Raw genomic sequence first — 14,980 nt, forward strand, 5'->3', positions numbered from 1 at the left:
CTTGTCCCCTGTTGGACATGTTTTTCAGGTTTTAATTATTACAAATATTATGAAAATATACCCTTCCTCCCTGGAATCCTTAATAGCGTCACCCGATTTTAATTTTGTCCACATCTCTAATCAGCATCTTACGTATCTATTATGTCTCCTTCACAAGAATGGTAGTTTCATGCGGGCAAGGACTTTGTTTTGTTTCCTGCTGTGTCTTTAGTGTTGGAGACAGTGCCTTTTGTGCAGTAGGTGTTCAGTAAGTATTTGCTAAGCAAATGAATGTTTCCATGCATGTCTTTGCACGTGCTTCGTTTACATGTGCTGATGTTTAACAGAGATTCTGAGGAAAAGTTGGATTGTAGGAGACGTGTGTTTTAAGTTTTGGTTGGTTTTTAGTTTTTATTTTATTTATTTTTTTTGAGATGGAATGTGGCTCTATTGCCCAGGCTGGAGTGCAGTGGCACCATCTTGGCTCACTGCAACCTCCGCCTCCTGGGTTTAAGTGATTCTGCTACCTTAGCCTCTTGAGTAGCTGGGATTACAGGGACCTGTCACCAAGCCCGGTTAATTTTTGTATTTTTAGTAGAGACAGGGTTTCACCATGTTGGCCAGGCTGGTCTTGAACTCCTGACCTCAAGTGATCTGCCCGCCTTGGCCTCCCGAAGTGCTGGGATTACAGGCGTGAGCCACTGTGCCTAGCCTGTTTATTTTTTTTTGAAACAGGGTCTCGCTCTGTTGCCTAGGCTGAGTGCAGTGGCATGATCTTGGCTCATTGCAACCTCCACTTCTTGACTCAAGGGATCCTCCAGCCCCAGCCTGCTGAGTAGCTGGGACCACAGGCATGAGCCCACGCCCGGCTCATTTCTATATTTTTTATAGAGATGGGGTTTCACCATGTTGCCCAGGCTGGTCTTGAACTTCTGAGCACAAAGTGATCCAGCCTCCTTGGTCTCCCAAAGTGCTGGGATTACAGGTGTGAACCACCATGCCTGGCTGTTTTAAGTTTTAATTAGCTGATTTCAGCTACTCAGGAGGCTGAGGTGGGAGGATTGCTTGAACTTAGGAGGTTGAGGTTACAGTGAGCTATGATCACAGCACTGTACTGTAGCCTGGGTGACAGAGAGAGACCTTGCCTCAAAAAAATGATACTGCAAACTACCCTTCAGAATAAGTGGTCATACCCATTTACCATAAATATATCTCTCCTCATAAATATTCTGAAAATATTTGCTCTTTTTGCCAATTTGATGGGTGAAAAAATGGTTTGTCATTGTTTTAATTTGCATCTGCCTGGTAACTGAATTTGAGTGTATATTCATTTGTTTATTGACTATTTGCATTTTTTCCCATGACTTAATGTGAAAAACTTCTCTAGTACACAAGGGTTTCTTGGCTTTTTGGAAATAGTATACTAACTTTTACTATTCTTTTCAGGTCACTCAGCCAAAGGAGCTCAGAAGTAGAGTATATTAACAAATACAGACAGCTCGAAGCACAAGAGCTTAATGTGTGTCGCAGTGGCCAACCAACCAGTGGGCCAGGTAAACAGGTCTCTTTAAATATTTTAGATAGGATGCATGAGTGGTTCACATGCTAAAATATTAGGTTCATAGTGCATGCCTGTAATTCCAGCTACTCAGGAGGCTGAGGTGGGAGGATCACTTGAGGCCAGGAATTTAACACTAGCCTGGGCAACATGGTGACACTCTGTCTCTACAAAAAATAAAAAAACTAGCTGGATATGATGGTGTACATCTGTAATCCCAGCTACTCGAGAGGCTGAGGTGAGAGGGTCACTTGAGGCTAGGAGTTCAAGTTCATCCTGGGCAACATAGGGAGACCCTCTCTCAAAAAATATTTATATATATATAAATATATAAAAAATATATTTTAAATATATATATATATATATAATTATTAGGCCAGGCACAGTGGTTCATGCCTGTAATCCCACTTTGGGAGGCCGAGGCAGGTGGATCACGAGGTCAGGAGCTTGAGACTATCCTGACCAACAGGGTGAAACCCCGTCTCTACTAAAAATACAAAAATTAGCTGGGTGTGGTGGCATATGCCTGTAATCTCAGCTACATGGGAGGCTGAGGCAGGAGAATCACTTGAACCTGGGAGGCAGAGATTACAGTGAGCCAAGATCGTGCCACTGCACTCCAGCCTGGCAACAGAGTGAGACTCCGTCTGAAAAAAAAAAAAAATTATTAGAAGCCTGTAAGAAATATAGTGGCGAATACAAAAATTAGCCGAGCATGGTGGTGCATGCCTGTAGTCCCAGCTACTCGAGAGGCTGAGGCAAGAGAGTCGCTTGAACTGGGAGGCGAAGGTTGCAGTGAGCTGAGATCATCCTAAATAGTCTGTTCTTCAGAAGACTAATAATGGTCTTTTACCTTGCTATTAATTAAAACTACTTTTTTTACAATAAAGATATTAAAATGAAATTTTAAACAATGCAGAAATGTATAAAATAAAAAGTAAACGGTCCTTCTTAAATTCCCAGTTCCCAAGACTACAACTGTTCAGAGTTCACAGTTAGTTACTTTCTATGAGTATGGAATTTTTTTCTGAGCAAATTATCTTACTAGCACCAGGCCCTATTCATATGATAGAAGTTATCTTTTGATTTTTTTTGCTTTATGAGAGGTCGTCTGTCATAGATTTCTGCTAGTTCAGTTGAGAAGCTCTGCCTCCTGTCCTGCCATCCTGCATATTAGTGTGCTCAGAGTTGGGCACAAGTGTGGGTTCAAGTAACACTTTCTTTTTTAGCCTTTTAAAAAGTATGAAATACAGTCGATACATAATAGTAGATTAATCCTTATCATTCTTGGGATTGATTTGGGCTTCTTGACTATACCAATTGGTATCTTTTAATTAGTCCAGGAAAATTCTGAGCCATCATCTATAGCCCACTCTTTCATTTAGTTTTGTGTTTTTCATTTTTTTGGTCAGTGTGCTCTGTTCTGGTTAATTTCTGCTAGATCTGTCACCTTAAGGTAAAAGCAGCCTTTGGTTCTTTGCCTCCCTTTCTGTGTTCTTGCCTCATCACAGGCTTTAGCCTAATGTCTCCTTGCTATTTCATCAGCCCTTCGGTGCTTTTAAGGAGAGGTTTGTGTATTTCATCTAACATCTTTAGTTGACCTCAGGAAGGAGATTTGTCTGAACAACCCAGTGTATTAACGGAAGTGAGCATTTGCAATGTATGTTATCTCTGGTCCAATTTCTACTTATGTTAAGAAAAGTACAAACTTGTATGTATAAGAATGTTTATTGAATTGTTACTTAATCTATGGGAAGTCTTAAGAATCTCTTAAATGCCAGTGAACAGAGGATTGGTGACTTTGGTCTTTTGTACAAAGGAAGAGTACTGTGCAGCTTTGGAGGTATGAAGTAGCCATATGTGTTATTGTGGAAAGAGAGCCATTATCTAATACTTCTGTTTGGAAAGCACATTAGTTAGTTTATAGATGACTCTCTATGATGTGATCCTTCTTGTCACACTCATGTACTGGCCCGGGGGCACAGGCAGGAGCCCGGCACATCCTGTGTGCTGGGCCTGTAGCGTGCCAGGTGGATTACCATTCTTTAGGACTAGCTAGATTACAAATGAATGCCTGTAACTCAAAGTGTCTGTTCTCATACTTTTAAGTTCATATGTGAAACTCTCTTTGCTTTCTTTGTGCATGGTATCATAATGTATTTGGGGCTTTTCTCTGGGCAGTCGGATCAACTATGGCTTTGGCTACTTATGGAGGTTTTTTAGCCACTGACATTTATCAAGGTGTGTTCCAGGGGCTGTATGAGACAGTGAGAATATGACAAGTAAAAAAGACTTTAACTCTGATCATTATAGAGATGATCATTTAGTCATCCAGTTACACAAATAAATGCTTTTTGGAAATAAGTTATCTGAAAGCCAGCTCTGTGGGGGCATAAAACAAGGATTTGACTTGGGCTGCGGTGTCAGGAAAGTAACAGTTGAGCTTAGTCTGAAGAATGAGTGGACCTTACTGAGGCAGTATGGGGCTGCAGGGAGGGAAATGTGTTCAGAGGCCTTGTGCTGGGAGGAAGCCTGGTATTCAGCCCTGAAAGAGGGGCCAGTGCTGCTAGGGAGTAGACAGTGGGTGTGGGAGAGCTGGGCAGGGTCAGCTGGAGGCTAATAGCCTCCTAAAGAGGTCCATGTTCTAATCCCCAGGACCTGTGAATATGTCACCTTCATGGTAAAGGGGTCTTTGCAGATGTAAATTAAGGATCTTGAGATGGGAAGATTTTCCAGGTGGGCCCAGTGTCATCACAGGGTTTTTCCTAGAGGGAAGCAGGAAGATCAGTCAGTAGTAGATGTGACAACAGAAGTCATAGGTTGGAGTGATACAAGGAAGAGGCCATGAGCCAGTGCAGGCAGCTTCTCCATGGCTGATAAGGCAAGGGAATAGATTCTTCCTTACAGAGCCTCTGGAAGGATCCAGCAGCCATGCCAACACCTTGTCCTTCTCATCTTTGAACCTCTGCTTCCAGAACTGTAAGAGAATAAATGCATGTTTTAAGCCACTACGTTTGAGGTAAAACGTGACAGCAGCAGTAAAAAACTAACACACTTGTATTGGATGAGGCTGGATGAGATAGGCAAGACTAGTAACAGGGCCTGTGGGCTGTAACGAAGAGTTTTGGTCTTAATACTCAGAGCAGTGGGAAGCTATGAAAGTTTCCATGCTTTTCTTGGGATGACTGTGAAGGGAGGAAGGGAATGTCATGTGTTTAGGTTTGTGTTTTACAAGAAATGCTTTGGTCATATTTTTGAGAATTGGTTGGAGGGGCCAGAGTGGACCTGAGGAGAATTAGAGGCATTGTCCTGGTCCAGGTGAGATTTGATGGTGTCTTTGACAGAGGATGGAGCCGGTTGAAGGACAAACCGGACGGGAATTGCTGATGCCTTGGACACAGGGTCGGGGAGGAGGCCACAGGAAGCAGAGGGGTGCTGTCCACTTTTTTTCCTTGAGATGAGGTCTTGCCATGTTGCCCAGGCAGGCCTTGGACTCCTAGGCTCACGCGATCCTCCAGCCTCAGCTTCCTGAATAGCTGGGACTATAAACATGTCACCATCATGTCTGCTAAATGTTTTGAAGTGTTGAAGTGCCTCTGGAGCATTGAAGAAGTAATGTCAGGTTATCGTGTGTGTGTGTGTGTCTGTGTATGTGTGTATGTATACATACACACACACGCAGACACAAAGCTATTTCTATGTCTGTTTCTATTAAAACCGTGAGATTACACTGATGCCTCTAATTCCAGTCCAGTGCCACAGGTTTCAGCATGAACATTTGGTTATATCCAGTTATAAAATAATTTGATTCAAAACACTTTTGATTTTAGTCTGATACAGGTGTTATTTCACTTACAAGTATTAAAAATTATTTCTAAATAGAAATCCAAGGACACCCATTCAGTGAATTTCTATCGATTACATTAGAATCATTTTACATGGTTAAAGATTAATCATTTTTTAAAAACAGATTTATTTGCATTGATAAATGAAATCTTTCCTACCAGTGTGAGCCTAGTTCTAGGTTGTTGACTCCTGAAGGGTTCTGTTGCTTTCACACGACAATTTGAATTTGTCCTGGGATAGAGTCTTTAGATTGTAGTTAAATTCCACAGTGCTGCCTCCTTTTAAATGTGGTGATATATTTAGTGGCTGTTTTCATCCTCCTTTTAGCTTTTCTTCTGGTTTTAAGAGAATGGCCTATGTGGAATGGCTAATAACCGAAGGGGAAACATTATTCTTCCTTCAAGTTCATTTTGTATTCGGAATACTAGTCCATATTTGGAGGAAGTCATATATAATTATCTATTTTGAAGATTTAATTTTATGGTTAAATCAGCAATGCAGTAATTAAAATTATTTTCTGTAATATATAGTGTGTAGATTTTAAGATAAGTCTTAAGTTCACCGTATGAGCTGACATACTTACCAGTTAAAATTCCTTACATACTGTTTAGAACCTCTAAGTGCTGAACTTTTTGGTTAGATTTCATATTTGGTTGATGATGATATAGTGATATGTCTTAGTGAAGAGAACTAGCAATTTTTATGGCTTCCAGTTTTCCCCAGTTCGTGTAAAATATTGTGTTGTTAATCATGTGGGATAAAGAGACAGCAAGAAAATAAGAATAGTCAATTTTAAGGTTGAGCTGTTTCTCATGCCATTTTTGGATTTTTGCTTTGTTGTATGTAGTTTGTTGATTTGCCTTAAATTATCCATGATTGTTTTCCTTCTTACTCTGTTGCTGATGCAAAGGTGCAAGAACCATACAGCTGTGAACATTTCTGCTGTTTCGTTTCCTGTCTGCCCTTTGGCAATGTACGCAGAGGCAGGACTTGATTTGTGCCGGGTCTGCTTCAGCCAGTGACCTAAAAACGTCAGCTTGTGTTTTGCGTTACATGGAGAAGGGGCTATAGTATAGACAGTACTGTTAGGACTTTTGGCATTTTTTCTTGTAAAATTTCTGTCTTTAAGTAGCAATCTTCAAAATGCATGTAATCAAGTCATGTAAGCCAATATTGTCTAAGTAACAGGGCTTGTTTAGCAGCATATGAGCCAGGGCTTGAAGTCTTTTAGCAAAACAAATGTGGCTGCAGCCTTTTTCGTCTTTCTAAAACAATCTTTGTCACCTTCTTTTCCCTTTGGATAGCTCTTCCTCAGCTTCTTACTCCCACTCTGTTCCTTATTATAATACTTGCCTCTCCCTCTGTCTGCATGCTGTGTCTGGGCTCAGGGCCTTTTTTCTCTCAGTCCAGTTCACAAGGGCCATGGGAATTCTCTTCCCCTTCTTTCATGATGTTCAAGAAGGCCTAGGTATATTAACTGGGAAAACAAGAAGGCATCAGTAATTACCATAGCACTGAGAAGAGTAATGGAAGGAAAGTGAGACGTGATAATGGAAAGAAAATCCCCCTGTTTTAGTGAACTTGGCAATCACTAGTTAGGCTGATTAGAAGATTAAAAAGCCATAGGTCGGGCGTGGTGGCTCATGCCTGTAATCCCAGCAATTTGGGAGGCCGAGATCAGGAGTTCAAGACCAGCCTGACTAACATGGTGAAACCTCATCTCTACTAAAAATACAAAAATTAGCCGGGTGTGATGGTGGGCACCTGTAATCCCAGCTACTCAGGAGGCTGAGGCAGGAGAATTGCTTGAACCCAGGAGGCAGAGGTTGCAGTGAGCCGAGATAGCGCCACCGCACTCCAGCCTGGGGGACAGAGCAAGACTCTGTCCAGAAAAAGAAAAAAGAAAAAAGCCATATTGGCAGGACAGCTTTCCCAAGTTAGGGGTCACTAATGCTTTAGGAAGAACATACTCACAAAGAAGCTATTTTTGCTTTGAGAAAGTATGACAGATCTGGCTCCTCTGTTTATATAATTGAGAACAGGGACCACATAACTTTGATTCCAATGTGGGAAAATAGCCACATTTTAATTATATATTATTAGACCAATTAGGAAAATGGGAATATATGTAGGGAAAAGATGTAGGAAAGCAAGAGAGAAGCCTGGTTGTGTGTTTTATTAGGAAAGGCCGAGGGTGACACAGCAGGAGATGCTGGTCAGAAACAAGGGGCTGATAGGAAGGGAAGGTGAGTCGTGGGGTAAGGGAATGAGTGTGGTGCTAAATTTGGCTAAGAGTTTATTTTGGAAGTAAAACTTACTTCCCAGCAAAAGTTTGTCTTCTGTGAGATTTGATGATTTGTCAGTTTGTCAAGTGATGACCAGAGGTTTAGAATTTGTAGTGCAGCCAGAAAGCAGGGCATATTTTTACAAGAGGGCAGAGAAGTGTGCCTGGTCAGAGCTCTGTATCATGTATCCTGAGCAGAGGCAAGCTGCCTGCTTTCCTGATACCTGTATTTCGTAAATTGTTTGATTTATTTATTACTATCACTGATGTATTTTAGTAGCAGGGAATAAACACTTAAATTGATGCATTCTGTTGAAATTCCAAGGAAAAGTTTTCTCTTTAACTGTTTTGGTACCACTGAATCAGCAATGGTGCATGTTTTACAGGCCTGTTTTAGAAGGTAGTGCTGAGCTTGCAGTATTGGTGGCTGTGATGGAGGGATAGAATGTTCTCAGTTTGCTTTTATACAAGATTAATAGTGGGCTGCTAAGGGAAGTTTCTTAAGAAATTAAGCTTTTTATTTTAGATTTGGAGGTACATGTTCAGGTTCGTTACAAGGGTATATTGGGTGATGCTGAGGTTTGGGCTTCCATTGATCCCATCACCTGTATAGTGAACATAGTACCCAGTAGGAAGTTTTTCAGCCCTTTCCCCTCCCTCCCTCTTCTTCTTGGAGTCCCTAGTGTCTGTTGTGCCCATCTTTATGTTCGTGTGTACCCAAGGTTTAGCTCCCAGTGTGAGAACATTTGATATTTGGTTTTTTGTTTCGCTTAGATGACCTCCAGCTGCATCCATGTTGCTTGCTGCAAAGCACATGATTTCATTCTTTTTTATGGCTGCATAGTATTCCATGGTGTATATGTACCATGTTTTCTTTATCCAGTCCACCATTGATGGATACCTATGTTCGTTCCATGTCTTTGGTATTGCCCTGATGGCAGTTTTAGCCTGTAGAAAATGTATTTTTGTATTTGAGTGTGTGTGTGTGTGTGTGTGTGTGTATGCTGTATATATAGATTAGATAGAACATTGAGTTATCTTTTCCAGATAAAAAATGGCATTATATTTATTTTTTTTGCCTTAATCCAGGTCCAAGGCCATCTTTGGCTAAATTAAGCAGTGTGACGTGCATCCCAGGGACAACTTACAAATATCCTGATTTGCCTATAAGTCAATATAAGGAAGAGGTAAAATTGTTTTGTTATACTGTAATTTTGCTGTTTGAATACATGTCTGAGGCCCAATACTTTTGGTTTCTAATGTGAAAGTTACCAGTTGCCAGGTGAACACTTCTGTGGTGTACAAGGTTCTGTGGTGGATAAGAGGAGGGTGTGCTCAGGGCTACCTGGAGATGATTTTGTGTAGTAACCATATCGATGGCTTTTCTTTTGATCTGTGCTTTAATTTATTTAGTCTTCACCTGAGTACATCTCTTAACATTTAGTTTATCTAGTCTTTCCTTCCTCAAAATATCTGTAAGTAAACACTTCATCTTCCCCCGGAGAGCTTCTTGTTTAAATAAACTCACTGCTAAATGTTTTTCTGAAGCAAATGACAAACCCTAGCATTTCCACTGGGTTTTCTTTACAGTGTTGGCCCTTTCTCTACCTGTTGATTAATGTAATCAATCATTGACATACCATTGTATTAACAATGCCAGGCAGATGTAGCAATAGGATGATTAAGTTCCTAGTTACTTGCGTGTTATTAAGCATCGTTAAAAGTAAGCATGCCGAAACCTTTATTAACTAACTGGAAAAAGGAGTTATAGATAAAACTAGAAACGTTTCAAATTTAATTTTTACTTTACTTTAGAGTAAATCATGCAACCAAAAATTAGAGGCCAGTATTCAAATTAATTTGTATTCCCTGACCATATCAATTGTTAGAAGGGTAAGAGCTTAAATAAGTTTAGAGTGGAGGTCGGGGAGTTCTGGAGGAGGAATTTGAGTGGAGTTTTAAAAATGCTGCATATAATCTGTAAGTGGAAAAGTGGAAGTTACTTGTTTCCAAATATGTCTGGAGGTGGGAGGATCACTTGAGGCCAGGAGTTCCAGACCAGCCTGGGCAACATAGCAAGACCTCATCTCTACAAAACACACCCCTCAAAATTAGTGGAATATGGTGGCACGTGCCTGTGGTCCTGGCTTGGGATGCTGAGGTGGCAGGATGGCTTGAGCTTAGGAGGTCAAAGCTGCAGTGAGCCATGATTGTGCCACTGTACTCCAGCCTGGGTGACAGAGCTAGAGCCTGTGTCTAAAAATAAATAAACAGATATTTAATAGATAAAAATATGTCTGAAGAATTTAAGATGACATTTTAAAACCACTTGAATGTAGTAACAGCTCTTTTTTTCATGTTCAGTAGAATTATTTGCAGATTCATTACAAAATATTAAAATAATAGAAACTTGGGAAGAGCCATAGAAATCTAATTTTACATTTTCATTTTTACAGAAGCAGTCGAGACCCAGGAAGCTGGAGTTAACCTGGCCTGGTTTTTCCACAGCTATCACTGGTTACTGTTTTTTGTTGTTGTTGTTTTTGTTTTTTTTGTTTGTTTGTTTTGAGATGGAGCCTTGCTCTGTCGCCAGGCTGGAGTGCAGTGGCGTGATCTTGGCTCACTGCAACCTCTGTCTCCCGGGTTCAAGCAATTCTCCTGCTTCAGCCTCCCAAGTAGCTGGGACTACAGGCGTGCGCTACCACGCCCAGCTAATTTTTGTATTTTTAGTAGAGACAGGGTTTCACCATATTGGCCAGAACGGTCTCTATCTCTTGACCTCGTGATCCGCCCACCTTGGCCTCGCAGAGTGCTGGGATTTCAGGTGTGAGCCACCGTGCCCAGTCACTAATTACTGTTAAATAGGTAGTAGAATTGCGTTTAAGTGTGGCAACTGTTTGTCGCCTCCTTGCTCTCTTGTGTTGTGTTTAGAATGGTTAATGAATAACTTTAAGGCCAGGCGTGGTGGCTCACGCCTGTAATCCCAGCAATTTGGGAGGCTGAGGCAGGCGGATCACTTGAGGTCAGGAGTTCAAGACCAGCCTGGCCAACATGGTGAAAGAAACCCTGTCTCTACCAGAAATACAAAAATTAGCTGGGGGTGGTGTACACGCCTGTAGTCCCAGCTACTTGAGAGGCTGAGGCATGAGAATCGTTTGAACTCAGGAGACAGAGGTTGTAGTGAGCCGAGATTGTGCCACTGCACTCCAGGCTGGGCAACAGAGCGAGACTCCATCTCAAACAAAACAAAACAAAACTTTAAGATGAAAGAAAAATAAATCCTGAAAGACTTCCTAATATAGATGATACTTTACATTGCCATTTTGTGCTGATTTTGAAAGAATTTTTTAAATTTCTAGGTTGTGTCTTTGATAGAAAGTAATTCCGTGGTGATTATCCATGGGGCCACGGGAAGCGGTAAAAGCACTCAGCTCCCGCAGTATATCTTGGACCACTACGTTCAGCGCTCCGCCTACTGCAGCATTGTGGTCACCCAGCCCCGGAAGATAGGGGCAAGCAGCATCGCCAGGTGGATCAGTAAAGAGCGTGCCTGGACCCTGGGGGGTGTGGTGGGCTACCAGGTGAGACTGGGAGGGAGGGAGGGACTAAGAGAGCCAGCCGTCTCTCTATTCCTTAATTTTGTTAAGTTTTTGTGTGTGTAAGTTGATAGTACGTGACCATTTTCTGCTGAAAATTAGTGGTGTCTCATGCCTGTAATCCCAGCACTTTGGGAGGCCGGGGCAGGCGGATCGCATTAGGTCAGGAGTTTGAGAGCAGCCTGGCCAACATGGTGAAACTCCACCTCTACTAAAAATACAAAAATTAGCCGGGTGTGGTGGTGCATGCCTGTAGCTTCAGCTACTCGGGAGGCTGTGGCAGGCGAATCGCTTGAACCTGGGAGGCGGAGGTTGCAGTGAGCCCAGCTCGCGCCACTGCACTCCAGCATGGGCAGCAGAGTGAGACTGTCTCAAAACAAAAAACAAACAAAAAAAGAAACCAGTTGCTTATAGAAGAGAACTGTGGCATAATTTTAAAAAGCAGTGAAACAGAATTTCTTGAAAATAAGGCTGGGCATGGTGGCTCACGCCTATAATCCCAGCACTTTGGGAGGCTGAGGTGGGTGAATCACTTGAGGTCATAAGTTTGAGACCAGCCTGGCCAACATGGTGAAACCCCGTCTCTACTAAAAATACAAAAACTAGCCAGGCGTGACGGCACATGCCTGTGATTCCAGCTACTCAGGAGGCTGGGGTATGAGAATTGCCTGAACCTGGGAGGCAGAGGTTGCAGTAAGCTGAGATCACGCCACTGCACTCCAACTTGGGTGACAAAGTGAGACTCTGTTTCGAAAAAAAAAAAAAAATTTTCTTGAAAATAAATTGTAATTTCTTTCCAGTTGAATAGGAAAGCAGTGAGAATTCTCATGCTTATGACTTTTATAATTTTATCTTTTTAATTATATCTCTGTAATCTAGACGATATCTTGATACACAATTGTTTTAACATAAAAATGTTACAGCAGTGTGATTAGATGAGCCAACCCCTGCCCCACTCCCCCCAAAAAAGGAGAAAATAATTGACTTGAGAATGTCACTTTTAATTTGGAGCCTGTGTATCTTTGGAAATACCATAATTTTTCATTCCCTTTCTTACCTCCATTATATTAATAAAATGGACATAACTTTTTTTTTTCTCTTTTTTCCTTTCCTTTTTCCTTCTCCAATTTTAGGTAGGGCTAGAGAAAATAGCAACGGAGGACACCAGGCTAATTTATATGACAACTGGAGTCCTGCTTCAGAAAATAGTTAGTGCCAAGAGTTTGATGGAATTCACACATATCATCATTGATGAAGTAAGTAATGTCAGCTACTTGTAAAGGTCATATTTATCTCTCTTAAAAAAACTCTCTTAGAGTATTGTGAACTCTGTCTTTGTGCCTGTCTCAGCTTTCTTTATTTTCTCCTTCCCCTTTACTTTCTGGACTTTTCTCAGTAAGGATGGAATGTTTTTTGATTTTGTTTATATTTTAAACATGAGTTTTTTGGTGGGGAATGTTGTGTTTGAATAACTTTCCCAGGAACTTTGGAACTGGTTCTTCCTCAAACTCTTGTGTTTTAAACCTTATCAGTAATTCTGTTTGGGAAGCATGACTTATTTCTAGAGGAATTAGACACATCAGCAAATAAATAGGATTTGTGAGAGGTTGTGAGACGAGGCTAGGGTGTTTAATAGAGTCTGAAATCAAACCACTTGGGCAACTGGCTCATGCCTGTAATCCCGATACCTGGGAGGCCAAGGTGGGTGGATCACTTGAGGTCAGGAGTTCGAGACCAGCCTAGCCAACATGGTGAAACCCGTCTCTACTAAAAATACCAAAAAAAAAAAAAGATTACCTGGGTGTGGTGGCACACTCCTATAGTCCCAGCTACTTGAGAGGCTGAGGTGGGAGAATACTTGAACCTGGGAGGTGGAGGTTGCAGTGAGCTGAGTTTGCGCCATTGCCCTTCAGCCTGGGCAACAGAGTGAGACTGTGTCTCAAAACAACAATAACAACCAAAAGGATAAACCCACTTGGGCAACTGTTTAGAGTAGTGTCTCCGCACTCTATTTTGATGCATGGGATAACTAATAATACAACATGTACTCCAGGCAAAGCTGAGTCAGTGCGTTTGCGATCTTATGTATAGGCACTTGGTTTTAAATTATTGTAGGGCATTTGGCGGGAGAGTAGGAGAGGGTGAAAATGATCTACTGTTTCTTACAAAATAGGGTGATATATAATACGGTTCAGAATTTTTCTTTATGACTTATGGCAGTTTTGAATATCTTTATAGTAGGTAGAGACAAATTCAGATTTGATAGATAATATGCCAAAAGATGGCATTATGAAGGTTATAATAGTTACTCATTGGGCTTTTTAGTGTAATTGAGCCCACTTTACATAAAAGGAAACTAAAGTTTAAGGAAGTTCAACGCTCAGGCCACAAGTAATCAGTGATATTGCTGGGTTCATCCCTGGGTAATTTACTCTAGAGCCTGTGGTGCTGGTGCCTGCATTTATTTTCTGTGTGTCTGACATATTTCTCTGCCTACGTGGCCTTTGCACACCCATATTTGAGTGACACAGATAAATCCATCAATGCTGTGTTATTGACTATATCCTTTTCTCAAGCTCTGCCATAATAGCCGAGCAAAAGTTAGCTCCTCTCTTCGAGAGCTTGCCCTACTGGGGAGCGGTAACCAACAAGACCATCGCGCCATCACGACAGCCTTCTGCTCTGCCTCTGTCCAGTGCGTTTTCAGCACCTCGTAGATGCCCCAGGGATTATTTGCTTCATAAATGAATGGACTGGATTCAACTACCTGAAGTTTTAGGTTTACATGTAGTATCGTTTGCATTATCTGGGATTATTTGAATTTCAAAACAAATACAAGAACAAAAGTTGAAGATGGCCAGCCAGTTTAAAATGGAATAATGTTTTTAACTTTCCAGCTCTTAAGAATAAAGTAGCTTGGCCGGGTGTGGTGGCTCACGCCTGTAATCCCAACACTTTGGGAGGCCGAGGTGGGCGGATCACCAGGTCAGGAGATCGAGACCATCCTGGCTAACACGATGAAACCCCATGTCTACTAAAAATACAAAAAATTAGCCGGGCGTGGTGGCGGGCACCTGTAGTCCCAGCTACTCGGGAGGCTGAGGCAGGAGAATGGCGTGAACCTGGGAGGCAGAGCTTGCAGTGAGCGGAGATCGCGCCACTGCACTCCAGCCTGGGTGACAGAACAAGACTCTGTGTAAAAAAAAAAAAAAAAGAAGAAACTAGCTTTAGGCAAATCATTCATTCAATAACCTTTTTTTTTTTTTTTTGAGTACTGGTATGGAAAAGGTGCCTCCTAAGGGGCAGAGGTTATAAAGATGAGTACTGGGCAGACACATCTGCTGATGTGTGCATGTTTATGTGTTAGAAAGGCTGGTGCAGGGATCCTGGAGCCAGTGGGTTGCGGGGCAGAGGGGAGATGATGGGAATGTGAACTCAGGAGAGACTGCCACAAGCTGAGGAGAGCTCACTTTGGGGCTTTTCGCTGGTGATAGCCTTGATTTTTCTTCTCAAGTAAAAGAGAGGATGTTTGTGCTGAGGAAATGTTCTGAAGTCAAGTGACAGCATGAGATTTATGATGGTGTTAAATACCTTTTAGCTACTGATTTTTGTTTTTCTTTTCTCTATGCTACTTCTCTAGACATCTCCTTCAGTGGGAAGTTCAGAAGATAGTAGGGCCTGGAATAGAATTACTTACAGAATAAATCCTTACACTTC

The 14,980-nt window shown here is 41.7% G+C and overlaps 1 protein-coding gene across 1 annotated transcript in view; it reads left to right on the forward strand.

Annotated features, from left to right (window-relative positions):
- Positions 1–14,980, forward strand: part of TDRD9 (tudor domain containing 9) — a 124,782-nt gene that overhangs the window by 25,718 nt on the left and 84,084 nt on the right. The window contains exons 2-5 of the mRNA XM_024231679.3: positions 1,426–1,532; positions 8,757–8,854; positions 11,027–11,248; positions 12,397–12,519. Of these exons, the coding sequence (XP_024087447.2) occupies positions 1,426–1,532; positions 8,757–8,854; positions 11,027–11,248; positions 12,397–12,519 (550 nt within the window). The remainder of the gene's footprint in view (positions 1–1,425; positions 1,533–8,756; positions 8,855–11,026; positions 11,249–12,396; positions 12,520–14,980) is intronic.

Source organism: Pongo abelii, chromosome 15, assembly GCF_028885655.2.
Source record: "Pongo abelii isolate AG06213 chromosome 15, NHGRI_mPonAbe1-v2.0_pri, whole genome shotgun sequence".
Lineage (NCBI taxonomy): Eukaryota > Metazoa > Chordata > Mammalia > Primates > Hominidae > Pongo > Pongo abelii.